The sequence below is a fragment of the Rhynchophorus ferrugineus genome, unplaced genomic scaffold (assembly GCF_030347505.1).
Source record: "Rhynchophorus ferrugineus isolate W39M unplaced genomic scaffold, kcgeb_rfMv2 rfM5, whole genome shotgun sequence".
Lineage (NCBI taxonomy): Eukaryota > Metazoa > Arthropoda > Insecta > Coleoptera > Curculionidae > Rhynchophorus > Rhynchophorus ferrugineus.
In genome coordinates this window covers 26,912,754-26,929,886 of record NW_027472584.1, presented here as the reverse complement: position 1 = coordinate 26,929,886, position 17,133 = coordinate 26,912,754, and the positions used below count along the sequence as shown (strand labels likewise).

At 29.3% G+C, this 17,133-nt stretch overlaps 1 protein-coding gene across 1 annotated transcript in view; it reads left to right on the top strand.

Moving 5' to 3' along the window:
- Nucleotides 1-12,042, top strand: part of LOC143197444 (tyrosine-protein kinase Dnt) — a 73,867-nt gene extending 61,825 nt beyond the window's left edge. The window contains exons 7-12 of the mRNA XM_076405936.1: nt 4,881-5,046; nt 5,955-6,114; nt 7,700-7,846; nt 8,063-8,222; nt 10,071-10,207; nt 11,783-12,042. Of these exons, the coding sequence (XP_076262051.1) occupies nt 4,881-5,046; nt 5,955-6,114; nt 7,700-7,846; nt 8,063-8,222; nt 10,071-10,207; nt 11,783-11,894 (882 nt within the window). The 3' untranslated portion in view covers nt 11,895-12,042. The remainder of the gene's footprint in view (nt 1-4,880; nt 5,047-5,954; nt 6,115-7,699; nt 7,847-8,062; nt 8,223-10,070; nt 10,208-11,782) is intronic.
- Nucleotides 12,043-17,133: the final 5,091 nt, after the last annotated feature.

Sequence of the window (17,133 nt, the reverse complement as noted above, 5' to 3'; positions counted from 1 at the left end):
TGCCTTATGGATCTATTTAAATGTTGACGTTCCAAATTTTCGCGTGCGTTATCATTTCAATTATTGTTTTATCTCGAGTTTATCTAATATGCACCTCAAAGTTTGTTAAAATTTAAAAAAATAATACAATTAAATCCAACATATAGCGATATTTTTCTTTGTCATTCTAGTCAGTGCCATGGGATATTAAACAGTTCTTCTTCCGCACTGTTTTCATTTTTACTTCCGACTAGGGATGTCGAGATAAATATCGATATTTCGATACATCGACATTTTCAAAAATATCGATATATCGCTGAAAAAAAATATCGAAAAACACTTTTCACTCTATAACTACAAAAATGAAATGTTCTATGAAAATGATTATATCACCATTCAATTCAGCGTAAAATTCTCTATAATCCCTATAATTTTCATTAGTCTGCGATTATTTGACCGGAAATTGGGGCAAAAATATTGATAATGCCTAAAAATTGCAAATTTTCGCGACTATATATATGGAAAAAGTGCCAAAATTTTTCGCCTCCCCAATAAAAGTAAAACTCTCAAAATATATGTGTTTTGGGGCGAAAGAAACGAAAATCCATGTTAAATTGTACTAGAATTTATAATTTTGCAGATATGTAACATAAACAGAAACTCGTTAGTTTTTCGAAAATACACTTTTCATTGTATAACTTAAAAATTAAACTTTCTATAACAATGATTATACCACCATTCAATTCAGCGTAAAATTCTCTATAATCCCTATAATTTTCATTAGCCTGTGATTATTTGACCCGAAATGGTGGCAAAAATATTGATAATGCCTAAAAATTGCAAATTTTCACGACTATATATATGGAAAATGTGCCAAAATTTTTCACCTCTCCGATAAAGCTAAAACTCTCAAAATATATGTGTTTTGGGGCGAAAGAAACGAAAATCCATGTTAAATTGTACTAGAATTTATAATTTTGCAGATATGTAACATAAACAGAAACCCGTTAGTTTTTCGAAAATACACTTTTCATTGTATAACTTAAAAATTAAACTTTCTATGACAATGATTATACCACCATTCAATTCAGCGTAAAATTCTCTATAATCCTCATAATTTTCATTAGTCTGCGATTATTTGACCGGAAATGGTGGCAAAAATATTGATAATGCCTAAAAATTGCAAATTTTCACGACTGTATATATGGAAAATGTGCCAAAATTTTTCACCTCTCCGATAAAGCTAAAACTCTCAAAATATATGTGTTTTGGGGCGAAAGAAACGAAAATCCATGTAAAATTGTACTAGAATTTATGATTTTGCAGATATGTAACATAAACAGAAACCCGTTAGTTTTTCGAAAATACACTTTTCATTGTATAACTTAAAAATTAAACTTTCTATGACAATGATTATACCACCATTCAATTCAGCGTAAAATTCTCTATAATCCCTATAATTTTCATTAGTCTGCGATTATTTGACCGGAAATGGTGGCAAAAATATTGATAATGCCTAAAAATTGCAAATTTTCACGACTATATATATGGAAAATGTGCCAAAATTTTTCACCTCTCCGATAAAGCTAAAACTCTCAAAATATATGTGTTTTGGGGCGAAAGAAACGAAAATCCATGTAAAATTGTACTAGAATTTATAATTTTGCAGATATGTAACATAAACAGAAACCCGTTAGTTTTTCGTAAATACACTTTTCATTGTATAACTTAAAAATTAAACTTTCTATGACAATGATTATAGCACCATTCAATTCAGCGTAAAATTCTCTATAATCCCTATAATTTTCATTATTATGTAACATAAACAGAAATCCGTTAGTTTTTCGAAAATACACTTTTCATTGTATAACTTAAAAATTAAACATTTTATGAAAATGATTATACCACCATTTAAATCAGCGTAAAATTCCACATTTCTTGTAATTTTCACTAGCCTGTAATAATTTGAATAAAAATGGCAACAGTAAACATAAATTCACTAATTTTTTCAAATCAAAATTTTCATTGTATGACTTAAAAATTAAACTTTTTATGAAAACGATTATACCACCGTCCAATTCAGCGTAAAATTCTCTATAACCTCTGTAATTTTCATTAGCCACGTTTATTTGAAAGGAAATATTTTGATAATTAACAGTTGTGAAAATACCAAAAATTAAATTTCTATTTCCAATAAAACTAGAAAGTGATACCGAAATATTTTGTTTATGTTATGAAATATGTTTTTTATTTAAAGAAACTAAACACCTCGAAAGTGTTAAAAATGTTTTTAATATAAATTTAGTAATTAAAGTAATGCTAGTAATTTAAATATTAGGTATGAGATAGAACACTCAGCATAATTTATTTATAATTGTAATTTTTGGAGTGTATTTTATCTGTACGAGTTTATTTAAATGCCACAACTATTGGAATTTGTTGGGAATATTACTCAAACCGATGGAAAAGTCCTAATAGATAAAAGGGAAAATGCATTTCAACTCTATTTGAACTAGAGTATATCGAACGGAACTAAGTGGTAAGCAACGATTGCCAGGCAATGACTAAGCATTCGGCCATATTAAAACCCTAGAGAATTTCGCAATAGTATTTACTTTGGACATTAAATTTCCCTTCTGGGTCGGCTTATCTGCTTCCACATACAGCGCCCCCCTCTCTGATTTGTGCGAAATCAATCAAGACCAGTTACGTCTGATAATATTTAAAGGACCCAGAGAAATTAATAGCTATCTCAAAGCATATTAACGGCGATTGTCTCATTGGCTTTTCATTGAACTTATCTGTTTCTACCAGAAGCCGTTACATTTAATGGGAATTGTTTAATTGGGAAATGGTTTGACCGTCCGACCATATTCGGATATATATTTTTTGCTTTTTCACGCTCATCTGCACTTAATGCCTTCGCATTTCGTTGTTATACGCTTGACCGAAAAAAAAATCGCTACGAATTCAATTTTCCTTAAAAAACATCAAACACATATCTGTTCAATATTTGTTTTTCAATGGATCTTGTTGTTTTATTAAAATAACTTTATTTTATTATTTCAAATAAATTAAAATATATAACGTATTCAAAGTTATTTTGTACACACGTCATCTAAATTTGTTACGCCAAAACGTGGTGATGTTGCTGCATCGACCTTGAGTTTTAGTTCAGTTTTGCTTTGACATACAACAAAATTCTAATCTAAATAAAATAATTGAACAAAAATCTTATCAAATATAATTTATTTTAACATTATAGTACATCTAAAAACAACGGTTAATTATACAGCCACAATAGTTTATATGTTAGAACCTCTTATCACTATTGCTTTCAACAATTTTGCATACGTCTGACAAACGGACCACTTTGACAGGCTAGTTCGTATACGTCTTCAAACTAATCAGACAGCATTGTGTCTCTTTTTCACTAGAATAAAATAAGAGGTATTAAGTAAGTATTGTCTGATTCTAAAACGAATTTACAAATTGCGGCAAGCAATATATTAAACATCTTGATGACATATATACAAAAAAAACTTTGAATCGACTATATATTTTACTGATTATATAAATCACTAATCGCACGCGGGAACAATGAGGAATCAAATCTGGTGAATAGGGTGGACAATGTAACCATTCATACATTATTTGATTGATCTTCCATTTAACTATTTAAAAAAGGGTTTCTCTTTATCTTAAAATTTTACAATAATAATTTGAAATACATTATAATATATAACTTACCAGAGGTAAATTAAAACGCAATTTTTAAAAGACCATTCGACGGAGTGTTATAACCACTACTTTAATGAAAATTATTATGTATTCATATGGGAGCAATCACAACTCTGACGGAATTAAATCTGGGGAATAAGATGGCCTGTTTTGACGGATTTTTGAACTCATATATATAAAATAGTCATTTTCATAATATCCAAATGTTTACAATAATAATTTTACAACTTTGGAGGTCATCCAAAAAATTCTTTCGCATTCCGACAAAATAATGCTAAAACATTCTTGGTTGATTTCTTAACCTTAATTCGCTTTAGCATTCATCGAAGTATGTTGTTTACATCATGTCTTAATCTGTTATGTTAATTACATTACATCCACATCACATGCACGTTGAAAGAAACACGTTGCTTTCTTGAGTATTTATTGATAAACGTCATATCCACTGTTTCTGAGACAAAAAACTTCATCTAATATATCGTCCACAACATCTAATCTCAGTTTCTGTATTGAACAATCATATTAAAATGTTAAACATTATGAAATAATATGTTACTAAATGAAAATAAAATAATCTGTATATTTTTCTGTATAAAAGTCATATGGCATATATGGTTACCTGTTTCAGAAGGGGAACACAATTTCATTATAGTACAAAGCTTGGCTTAAATGTCTCGCCTCGTGTGAAGACAGATCATTTCCTCTATGTCTCCAACAAACCATTATCAGCAACATGTCAGTTTTTTTGTGTTGGGGCATTGAATGAAGTTCTGACACATCTAAAATTAGTTGGTGGAACTTAATGTGTTTTTATTGGTTTAAATTTTGGATGACAATATACAAAAAGTATATCTTTATTATAAAAAACAGTCGTATGAAAATCACCAAAGAGTATAAAATCAAATTTTTGATTACGTATTAATATTTTCTCATTTTTGAACTTGTTAAGAAATATTACTTTGGAAACCCTTTAATTGTTTCATTATATATTTTATTTTCCAAAAAAAAAAAACAAACAAATAATAGATCTATCTTTACTGATCGGTGACAAATGCCATTAAACTTTGCCCATTTAATTTTCAGAACTTCACTTATTAAAAGTTTTGCAGGTCAAAATAACAAACTTTTAATAGCGATATTTTCTGTTATATTTCTTTCAGGTGTCCGTGAGTGATCCCAGACTGATCGATCCAACTAAACGTTTACGAACTCTAGCGGTACCTCGCGAAAACATCTTCATCGACAGCGTGAAGGAAGAAGGGATTTTCGGTAAAGTGTGCATCGGTAAATACCACGAGAAACTAGTTTTCATCAAGACCACTAAAGGTAGGTCATTTTTCTGTCGATAGATGGCGCGAAATAATACAGAATTCCTGAAATAAAATACTGTGCGCAACATAGATGTCATCCACATCAAAATTATTTTATTTATGACATTGAAGTTTGCACCTTTTCATTATGCACTAACATATAATAAGATGAATAAATAAGGACCAGAAATGTAATATTAAAAACAATTCATCGAATTAGGGAAACAAAAATAACTCTGAATATCCTGATAACATTCTGTAATCATAATGATCATCGATATCAAATAGGCTTAGACGCGATGACGTTCTTAACTCGGAATCGCCCTTACATAAATATTTCTTAAATAATTAATGTATTTGGTTGCATATAAACTGCCTTTATATTAACTAGAATAAAACAGAAATAATTTATGAAAATAAAAAACGTGTTAGAAAAATGTTAATGTTAATTATAAGAAGCTAATTAATATATCCTCTCTCGTGATTCTAATGGGTTTGACAGATTATAAATGTAGTTGTGCTAATTGAATTAATGAAATTGATTAGTGATCGTTTGAATTCAGAAACTTACACCGATCAAAGTGTTATTGAATTTAAATGTACGTATTAAATAAAAAATAGTAACATACAACAATGGAAACTAGGGACTATACGTTGGGATCGACTGATTGGTGGGATCTTTTTTATATATCAAAACCCTGTCAATCTTTATATTGATTTTATCGTAAATCCTTAGAGTTATGCGCCACTGTCAAGGTCTTACGTCTTTTTTACGACATTTTGAGATCCATAAAACTTGTCAGAGAATTTCTAGAGAATTAGCACCCATCAGGCTCGTAATAAATACGGCGCATCAGGCTTTTATATGCATATTTTCAATGAATGCATTTTCGGAACCATAAAATGAACCTTTTATTTTTACAGATACGGTCTCCAAAAGACTGTTAAACTTATTTTTAGCGGAAGGGACCATGATGTTCGGGATGGATCACAAAAATGTTCTAAACGTCTTGTGCGTCAACCTAGATAACCCCACCAAACCTTTATTGGTTTATTCCTATGCTGGTCGTGGAAATCTGAAAAGGTTTTTCAAGTGGCTGTGTCAAAAATAAAATGCGAATGTGCCCATCCGTAGTATTTCGTATTCAAACATTTTATCAAAGTAACCAGCATTTTATTTTTCATACAGGGATTTGTAGATTTTATAAGAAAATACCCAATATTAACCCAGGATATATACGAGGGTCAACCTATAATTATTGATTTACTTGCAAAACAAATGATTAATTAGTCCAGTTTAGATTGTGAAGTTCGTATTAATAATGAAATAAATAACTAAATAAATATCTATAGCGAAATTATTTTGAAAAATCTATGTTCCTATATGGGTATCTTTATTAGCACCATTTCATATCAGTAAGAGGCATAAATAGTTTGGAGGGTTGAACTCAATTATTGTTAATCTCAACAATATTAAGATAGTACAAACTATATAATATATTTGCAAAAAAAACAGAATGTATTAGAATATTAATGCTATGGAAATTGGCTAGCCGTATCAAGCCATATGAAGCTCCTACTGAAATAGTTGAAATAGTTCAATCAGTATAATAGGCTCGACTTTGCTCTTGTTGATTATGAAGAGTAAGAATAAAGAAATATTTAAATAAACGATATCAGGATACTTATATTTCAACTATAACTAAACCAAATATAGGCGATACAAAGTTTAGAACTGTATAACTAAGAAATTGGTCACTATTTTCAAGGACATGTGACTAAATTCATATTTGCCATAAAAATATTGAAAACTTTTCTGTTCTTTATAATTACAGCCTACCCTTCGTATCTCGCCTTAAAGTTCATATGAAAAATGATTATGAACTTAGGTAATTAAATATTTGCATGTAGTAGACTTGTTACTGATTTTTAGTTAAGTGAGATTTATTTAAAAAATACCTTACATATTTTGGTTTTGGTTTAAATATTTTAAATAGCAAAATTATAAATATAAGCGAATTAAAATATATTTTTTTAGATTTCTGATTAATTGTCGACAAATGAAAGGCAATACAACAAACCATTATTAGAAACATGTCAGTTTTTTTTGTTGGGGCGTTGAGTGAAGTTCTGAACACATCTAAAATTAGTTGGTGGAACTTGATATGTTTTTATTCGTTTAAATTTTGGGTGACAATATACAAAAAGTATATTTTTATTAAAAAAATAGTCGTATCAAATTCACCAAACAGAATAGAATCAAACTTTTTACAACGTATTAATATTTTCTCATTTTTGACCTTGTTAGGATAAACCCCTTTGGAAACCCTTTAACCGTTTTATTAACATTTTATTTTGAAAAAAAGAAAGAAACAAATAATAGATCTATCTTTACTGATCGGTGACAAATACCATACATATTTCAAATAAAATATTAAAAACTTTTCCGTTCTTTATAATTATAGCTTACCCCTCGTATCAGTTCTAACGTTAATATGAAAAATGATTATGAACTTAAGTAATTAAATATTTGCATGTAGTAGACTTGTTATTCGTTTTTAGTTAAGTGACAGATTTATTTAAAAAGTACCTTACGTATTTTTGTTTTGGTCCAGATATTTTAAACAGCAAAATTATAAATATAAACGAATTAAAATAATTTTTTTTAGATTCCTGATTAATTGTCGACAAAGAAAAGACAATACAACTGTATCAACACAAGTGTTGGTGGATATGGCCATACAAATTCTTTTAGGATTAATGTATTTGCATAGCAAAAATATTTGTTACAAGGATATGGCTGCTAGAAATGCCGTGTAAGACAATTTATAATAATTCATTTTTCTTCTACCTCTCTCTCTCGCGCTGGTGCAAATTTCGTTACGAAGGAATGAATACAATTGAAAATAGCTTTCTTAGAATAAATCTCAAAGGCGTAAGCGTCTTAAAACTCAATATGCTTTAGAATGTTTCTCGAATGGAATTTAGGCAAGTGAGAGGAGACGCGAAGTTTTAAAAGGGCCATTTTGCAGGGTTGGAGATAAATTCGATATCAAGATAACAGACAATTGTCTTTCGCGAGATCTCTTTCCCAATGACTATTTCTGTATGGGAGATAAGGAGAGTAAACCTGTTAAATGGATGGCAATGGAGAGTCTTATATATGATCAGTGGACATTCCAAACCGATGTGGTAAGATGTTTTTAACAAATGTAACTATCGATACGCGTAGAGACAAAATATACAATTTATATTCTATTTTTCCGATGAATAATACAATTATTATAAGTCGCAAAAAAACCAATTACAATTTCTCATTTTTTATAGCTCAATAAACAATTCTGAATGAATTTTCGATAAAAACTAAATCTCTATCTTATTCACCCAGAGAAAGAAAATAATAATTATATAAAAAGCTAGTACAGTAACCTAAAATATTGTCAACAATATTATAATCGTTTTTTCTTCTTTCCTTTAATAAATAAATTTCGCATTTTATTTTACCGAGAGAAAAAAAAATTGACACCGAATTAATTTGTTCATTTAATATAATCTGGAAGGAAATTAAAAAAAGCAACTTAAATATTTGGTTGACCTCCGATTCAGTCTGTTTTAAAGTGTGAATAAGGCATGATTCAAGGTTATCAAGGTGAATAAACTTGGTTGCAAAGAATCAAATAGCACCTCGTTCATTTTTTACATCTTTCTCATGTGCAAAACTCGAGACAAAGAGGAATTATACTAAATTTTATACAGGGACAACTCAAAAAAAATCATTTCGACAATTTAAAAAAAACCCAAACTTAAACAACGATCGAAACTGGTTCGATAATAATTAAAAATTACCATTAAATATATACTTTCATTTATATTGATCATAAAGCTGTTGTTTTATCATGATCACTAGTAAGTTTACTTTCTTTATTACATAGAATCAAAAATAATAACACACGGCTTGGTATAGTTATCGTCAAGATGATGGGACGATATTGTTATTCCTGGAATAGTCGTGAGTTCAAATATCTCAAAGCCTGAGTGTTTTTAGTTCATATTAGTGATTATTTATAAGCAAGAGTGTAAAATCTGACAAGGAAGAACTATCCCAGTGACCAGGCCAAGACTCAATGGTTTCTGGGATGGTCTTTAAGTTGGTACACTTAATGCCGAGAACTGTGCTTTGTAAGTAAGATAAACTATAGTTTCAATTTTTCTTCACTATTAAATTTCGACTTATTGTAGCATTTTTGTTGACGCTAGATTGAAAAGGTAAGGTTTTAATTAAAATGTGACATGATACTATAATTTTCACTGTCGCATTTTTTTGTGAGTGGTCCCTGTAACAAGTAAAGGAAGAATATTTTTAAAAGTTAAATAAATACCTTGAAAGTCCAAGATCCTTTAGATAATATTAATAAGTGAATGGATGTTTCATCATAAATTTATTATCTAAAAATAAACGAGTTGATGAGATTTGCTTAATTTTAGTAATTGATATGATGACCTTCTGTGAGCTTTTAGAGACAATTATGATTTTTTCCAATTTTACACCGGCTAACAATGTTTTTATGTTTGGAACCTTCAAATATTGTTTTTTGTAACATAAGAACATAAGAACTCGCGGTGAATTGTATGAGAAGTTAAAAAAAAAACAAAATTACACTTTATGAAATATCCTTTCGGAAACTGATGTGGCTGAGAGAATGTTATTCTATGTTTCACCTTGAAATTTTCTTCAGTCCTGAGTAAAAGCACATTTTATATACTAACTTACCTTTAAAAAGTCACCCAATTCTGCCTCTCGCTTTTAACTGTCGGTTATACAGGGTGTTCCTGTAAAACTATCACAATATTTGCAATATTGTTGAATTTATTTAAGCTGAAATATTTGTTTGGTCGGTTACGATAAACTTTTTAGAGACACTGTGTACCATCGCGTCTTTTAAAACCATGAAAGGCAAGGGTTTGCTAAAAAATTGAAATATGGCAAAGAAGTAGACAAAACAATGTATAACCGACGTATATGTTTATCGGCAATTTCAGTGGTCTTTTGGAGTTGTTTTATGGGAACTGACAACCATGTGTCAGCAGCCATACGCTGACATTGACCCATTTGAAATGTCAACACATCTACGCACTGGATATCGCCTAGCACAACCTCTAGGATGCCCCGATGAATTGTAAGTATATAAAAACACGCTATTCCATTAAAGAAATTACGGCATTTTAAAAATAACTAAGTAAGTGAAAGTAACCAAAATGGCGAAACAAAAAAGTGAACGTTTTTAATTTCTTTTCGGTACAGGTTAACATTTCAGACCACTGTTTTCAAATATAATATTAAATTGACATTAAGTCACTTATACATTAGTATTAATAAATAGTGTCATTAATTGTTATAACAAATATTTGACGTACATAACCTAATATTATAAATTTTTGAAAGTGAAAATGATGTTATTTATAAAGTTGCGTTGAAGTCGAATATACGAGGACGATTATGTAATAAATTAATATATTGGCTTGGAAGAAAAGTAATTTCGGGCTTTTCCATGTTTCTGTTTTTTTTTGATGTAGTAAATTTCACAGTTAACTCTACACCATTAAGAAAATTTTACAAAGTCAGAAGAAATGCTAGTCAGTAAGGGCAAAGTCTGAGCTATATGGTGGATGCAGATTATTATTGTAATGATACCGCTTAATATTAATCAATACTGCCCGTTTTTTTATACCCTGCTTCGATGACAGTTCATTCCTCATTGCTAATTCATGTGGAACCTAAGAATCGAGCTTATCTTGGTACCTACTCCTATATAAATGTTTCAAAACTGTTTTATGATCGTTGTTTAATTCCTCGATATTTTAAAGAATTTCATCAAGTTTTTCACCGATTGGTTGACCTGTCTGAGGTTCATTATCATCTGAAATACTAATTAATACATGAGGCAGCCATTAAATACGGAATATTCTATTGAATGCCACCTTTCAGACGTGCTCTAGTATGTAATTGAATAAATATTACTGGAGGTAGAAGACTTTGTAAAGTCATCCATTAGAAAAAACCAAAATTATTTTTCCCCAAACTAATATCCGTATAACAAATACTGTAATACTAATATAATTAATACTTTCACAGTTAAAAAAAAAGAACGTGACATTTTGAAAACAAAAATAGATGTAATAGAAACAGATATTTAAACTATCCGCTATAAAATTGTGTATACACAACACAATGAAAATATTTTGAAATCATTTTAATATTGTTTGCATATTTTAAAGTCTATATTATGTGAGAATGAAAACGAAAGTGCTATCTAAAAGAGAAAACGTGACATAATACGTCTATCTTCGGCTGTACTACAAACCGTATTTTATTCGACCATTTTTACCATTTCACTGGTTTAGTTACCGTGTTATTATATCAGCTGCTTTCCAAAATTTTACTTCGCACATTTCGAATTTAATTGATTTACATCACGTTATTTGCGTGGAAATAATTAATATTTTAGCAGTTTTGTGTACTATATACAACATTGGTCGAAATTATATTTAAATATTTTTAACATTATATCGATAATTCTCATCAAGAAAAATAATTATTCCTTTAGACGTAACAAAACATTTTGTATAATGTTACAGTTTAGTTTAATTTCTCACGGATATCTCTTATAAAATAGATATATAGAATTTTTATTTCGTTTTTTATAACAACCTTGAAATTATTCAATGAAAACGAAATTTAACTTTTATTTCAGGTATGCTGTAATGACATACTGTTGGTTAAACAATCCTTTAGATCGTCCACAACTGAATCAACTATTAGCTTACTTGAATGAATTTTTCACAGCATTATGTCGATTTGTTTAAACTATTTATATACATTGTTGTGTTCAAAAAATAGAAACGGTTCTTTCAATGTTTCCCTTTCAATATTTTTTCGTCTCTAAAACAATTGTTCAGTTCGAGTTCAATCACAATAACTCCAAGTTTTTGAATTTAGCCAAGTGTCAGAAAGTCCGACGGAAGCTGTTGTTAATCACAGATGTATTTTTATCAAACAACAATACTGCATGAAAGATGCACGTTACTATTTTTTGATTACAATAGTTATATGTCGTATAAGATTCGGTTTTTTTGATAGTTTAATAGGTTTTGATTTAAGTTAGGTTGAATCGAGCTTTGTCTAATTTAGAAGGGTTTCTCTTAAGACTGAAAAGTTCATCATTAACCGATGGCTATAGTTCGAAACCTAGATTAAAATTATTCTCTTGTGTAAAGTACTTAATGACATAATGATGATGGAAGAACATTTCAATTTTAATAGAACGCTTCATAGATAATATAAGCAATAATGATATGAAGCTGTATGTCAACATAATAGGTCCGTGAATTCATTTTGAGTGGTTTACATCAAAATCTCTTAAGAGAACAGCAATTAGCATCCATAAAATATGTTTGTAATGATGTGCCATATATTCCTGAAAGTGGAGATATCAAGAGATATCGAAGTTGAAATAAAATAGGGAATGTTTGAATTAATTCCGAATATTGTTTAGATTTTTTTATACAGTAAATTTTTGGATAAGTTCTCATATATTAGTAATTCATATATTAATAATTATTGTGTTGTAAATTTGGATAATTAAAATATTGGAAAGAGTATTCACCCAATTTCAATTACCAAACATATTAAGCTCTTGCGTGCTGAAATTGTATGATGTTAAAAATACTGGTCTATGATGACAATGGTCGTTAGATATTTTTATTTTTAACCAAAAATTGCTCTCATCCAAGACTATTGGAAAACAAGGAATTGAAATATAGAGAATTGAATATGTCAACAAAAATGGTATTGTAACGTTACAACATTAGTGAGTGTATATAAAAAAAACTCGAAATAAATTTACGGTACCTGTATATGAAATATTTCCAATATTGTCGCTAAAATGTATTGCTTAATATTTGTTGGATTTTGAGATAAATCTGTATGAAAATAGAAAAAGTACGCTGCACAACATATTATTGATTATTGAGAAAAATTATTATGCATATGCTCACTGAAAGACTGAATCATTTGTATAAAGATTATTGTTAATGTTAGCGTATAAGTAATTGCATTATTGTGCAATATATGAATTAATATATTGACTGTAAATATGTAAATTAAATTGATGGAATGCCAATGGTGCACATATAAATATTCGAACTGTTTCTAATTAATAGCAACAGCTTGAAGTATTTTTGTGATCATCCTTTTTGTTAGTTGATAGGTATTGTTTCTTCTTACATCACCAAGTCCTTAACGATTACCTCATTAGCCGTAAAGTGATCCATAAGTTCCTATAGTGATTTGTATAGCCCACAAATGCAATGGCGCCAAGTTTGAAATATGAGCAGGGTGTGGAAGACCTTCCCATTCTTCTATATATTACTGGTTATATAATTTAAGCGGTATGTGCATATATTTTCAATGAAACACGTGTACACGATAAATAATAAGAAGAATCATAAGGATTTATGGATCATTTTAAGAGAAAATATTTTAAAACTGTTGATTCAAACGGACATATGATAAGAGTAGACAAGACAGAAAGATGAAAAGGAATAGAGAGCGGTTATTTACCGAACAAATGGTGTGATTTTTAGCGAAACTCCTATATAAACAAACATTTAGGTTTCTTTGTGCTTATAATTATATACCTAATAAAACTTGGGTCTCGAGTACTTTTATAAATTTGACAAATTTGTTCAACTTTTGTTTCTGTTTGCCGATCGAATGGTACGAAGCCGAAGCCGAAGCGGTAGGTTGTTGCCTTTTACTACCAAAACGATTTTATCTTTAAATACACAAAACTTGAGCTTGCCGAATTTCAGCTTATCCTATGATTTATAGACAGGCACAACATAAATATACAGTCGGAAAATAATAATAAATAAACTCGCAACTGATTTCTGAAATCGGTAAACCGTATTTCTATTATAGCGAGAATTAATCTAATTATTGTAATTATTTCAATTCCTGTTTTAGTCTTAATTTTAACTGAATCAACAGTTTTAAATTGTGGCCACATTCTTCACAATGATTTCACGAGGATATTTCATATATATCTGCACTTTCTCTATTTATTTCTTTAACATAAAAAAATATCTTATAACGTAACAGCCTGTTTCCCATAACTGTATTTTTTTATAGACAATAACCAAATGATTTATCCTCGCTATATCCCCTAAAATAAAGTCAATTTATTATTTATTTTTTGATATATTATAAAAAAAAATACTATAGATTAATATATGTGTTAATGTTGCCTATATAAATGTTTTAAGTGTTCGAGCATGTGTCAGTTTTATCGACATTTCTATCCGACAAATGTAAATGTCAATAAAATTGACGCGTGTAATTTTCAGTATTACTGTTGTTTAATTATATTGTAAAACTTTTTGACAATCCCTTATGCAAAAATAAGGGTTGGACGGATGGGATTAACAGGGTTTTAAAATATTAAAGAAAAAGTAGGGATCAAATTTTAGTATTAGTGCAAACAATAAGAACAAGATATGTATATTAAAAAAAACTGAAATATATATTTTTAAATATCCACTTGACATTGGAGATATTTCTTATAAACAGAGAAATAACGTGGTATTATAACATTGTAATGATAACATTATGCACATTAAAATACGATGTTACAATAAACAAATATATAACGCTCTGTACGCAAATATTGTTATTACAATATTGGAAAAAAATGTTTCGTGAATCTAATAATGAATACGAATCAAATCTGTTGGTAATATTTTTATCTCATACCAGGTAGCAATTGGTTTTAATTAGTAAAAGAGTGATTATTTGTTAGATCTAGTTTTAACCTTGGCCGTCTATGTATATGTAAAAAATCTTAAACAATTCTCAATCAAAGAAGGCAGAGGAGGCGCTGACAAGGTTATGGTCGACATGTAAATTCGTCGCTAAGTTATTTCATTTTCTATTAAAACAAACACATATTCGTCAACCTTGAAACATTATTCCACATTATTTTTTTCTAATTTCTCTGGTCGAATTTTGTTAATGCAGTTCATTATTTACCAGATATTTTATTTATGGATAATATATAATGTAAATTTCATCAAACCTCAAGCAATCAACTCGTTGATTTATACATTCCATTAATAAAGAACAGTATTATACCATTTAATTTTCATTTTATTCAAAATATTTTGATGTTTTTTTCCATTTTCATCTGAGAAGTAAAAGTAAAAGACTTGAATGGATAAGTTTCCCGGAAAAACATCACAATACTTTGGGAAGTTTACGAAAAATATATATATTGATATAAAAAAGATGATGTTTGAGTTCTATATTTAGAAAATTTAGGCGACATTCACGTGAATTCTGTAATGTCGGGTCTTAAAAACATAATGGTGGTTCTATTTACAGAAGAATTAAGCGTACATTCAAATTATAACGTTATCTTTAGGGCACTATTTAAATGTATATCTTTGACAAACATTTAACACAATTTAGGACACGCCTTATTATATTGTTCAAGCGGCCACTTCTTCAAAAAGCCACGATCATCAGTTGAACTAATTGTCTCCGGTACTACCTTGACTGTATTTTTCTAGCTGTTATGGATATTGTCGAAAATAATGTCATTTATGTCTATGTAAAGCATGTAATCACAGATGTTTAAAGAAACTGTCTTAATGTTAAAACGCGTATTAATAATTAAATCTATAATTCTATAATTGTTTTTTGTGTTCCATTTATTATTATTATTTATTATTTATTATTTTGATGTAACAAAAAATATAATGGACGTTCAAAGTTCAAAGAGTTTTATTTATTCCACAGGTTTCTATCCAATCGTACCTAATACTAATTGTCTTAAATTATAAACAATATTTGGTATATATAATGATTTTTATCAATAATCAAACAAAATCCCATGAATTCTCACATTTAATCTATTGACAAATATTGAACTTATATCAGATTCAATATAATAAATCTACAATGGATTAGTATGTTATTTGAGTACTAGATTGCTCGACAAGTTTACTTATTTTACTTACGATTAAGTTTCATTTTTCAATATACTTTCCCTCACCCTCAACACAATTATTTCTTCTATTCCCCTCTTCGTTTTTTTTTTTGAAAATAATTTTCTACGAAATAATGTTTAAAGTGAAAGAAATGGAAGAAATAAAAGGAACCAAATCTGACAAATAGGCTGGATGTTAAAATGCTGGATGTATTCAGGAGCATCATTGACATATCTTCGCGCCTGTTACTTACTATTGCTGGTCTTTTTTCCGCTTTGGTTAACCGCGGCTGTTCTCCTGGAATAACCTATAGTTTCTTGCGTTTGGAATTACTTAAGTTTACTGATTTTTCTTATAACTTAGTAGTATTATTTTTCAATATAATATCTCTTACCCTCAACACACTTAAACCAAAGATTCTCGAATGTATATACTACCGACGCCAACTATAACTTCTTCGACTTCTGAATATCATTTTTCACGAAAGAATATTTAAGATGGTGGAAGAACCAGAAATAAGTGGGAGCCAAATCTGGCGAATAGGCTGGCTATTAAAGATTTAATTCACTGATGCCTGATTGAACACTTCTAAGCCTCATTTTTAATCAAGATTATCAGTGACATTCTCTTGCTGGTTTTTTGCAACAATACGTCATTTAATTTATTCAATTCATTCAATTAACGTATATAGAATTTCACCTTATGAGTGGAAAGTCTTTATGGTTATGAATATTCCGCTTGAGTATTGATGTTGATGGTTCTGGGCTGACCCATGACTTTTTGTGCTTGAGACTGTCATAGCAGATCCCTTTGTCATCGCCAAATACATTTGAGTCTTCCTCATCGCATACAAATATCTGGAAAGAGCTGTTTCATCAACTGGTAAGCTGTGGGAAAGTTCTGAGTGTTTGAACTGGGTTTTCGACCAATAAGTCTTGATCCAAATCATTGAAACCATAACCGACAATTAGAGTATGATGGAGCAACATCACCATAACTCTCCAAAAATGTTTGATGTGCCTCGGCAGTAGTTTATTTTAGAAAAGTATGGATTAGC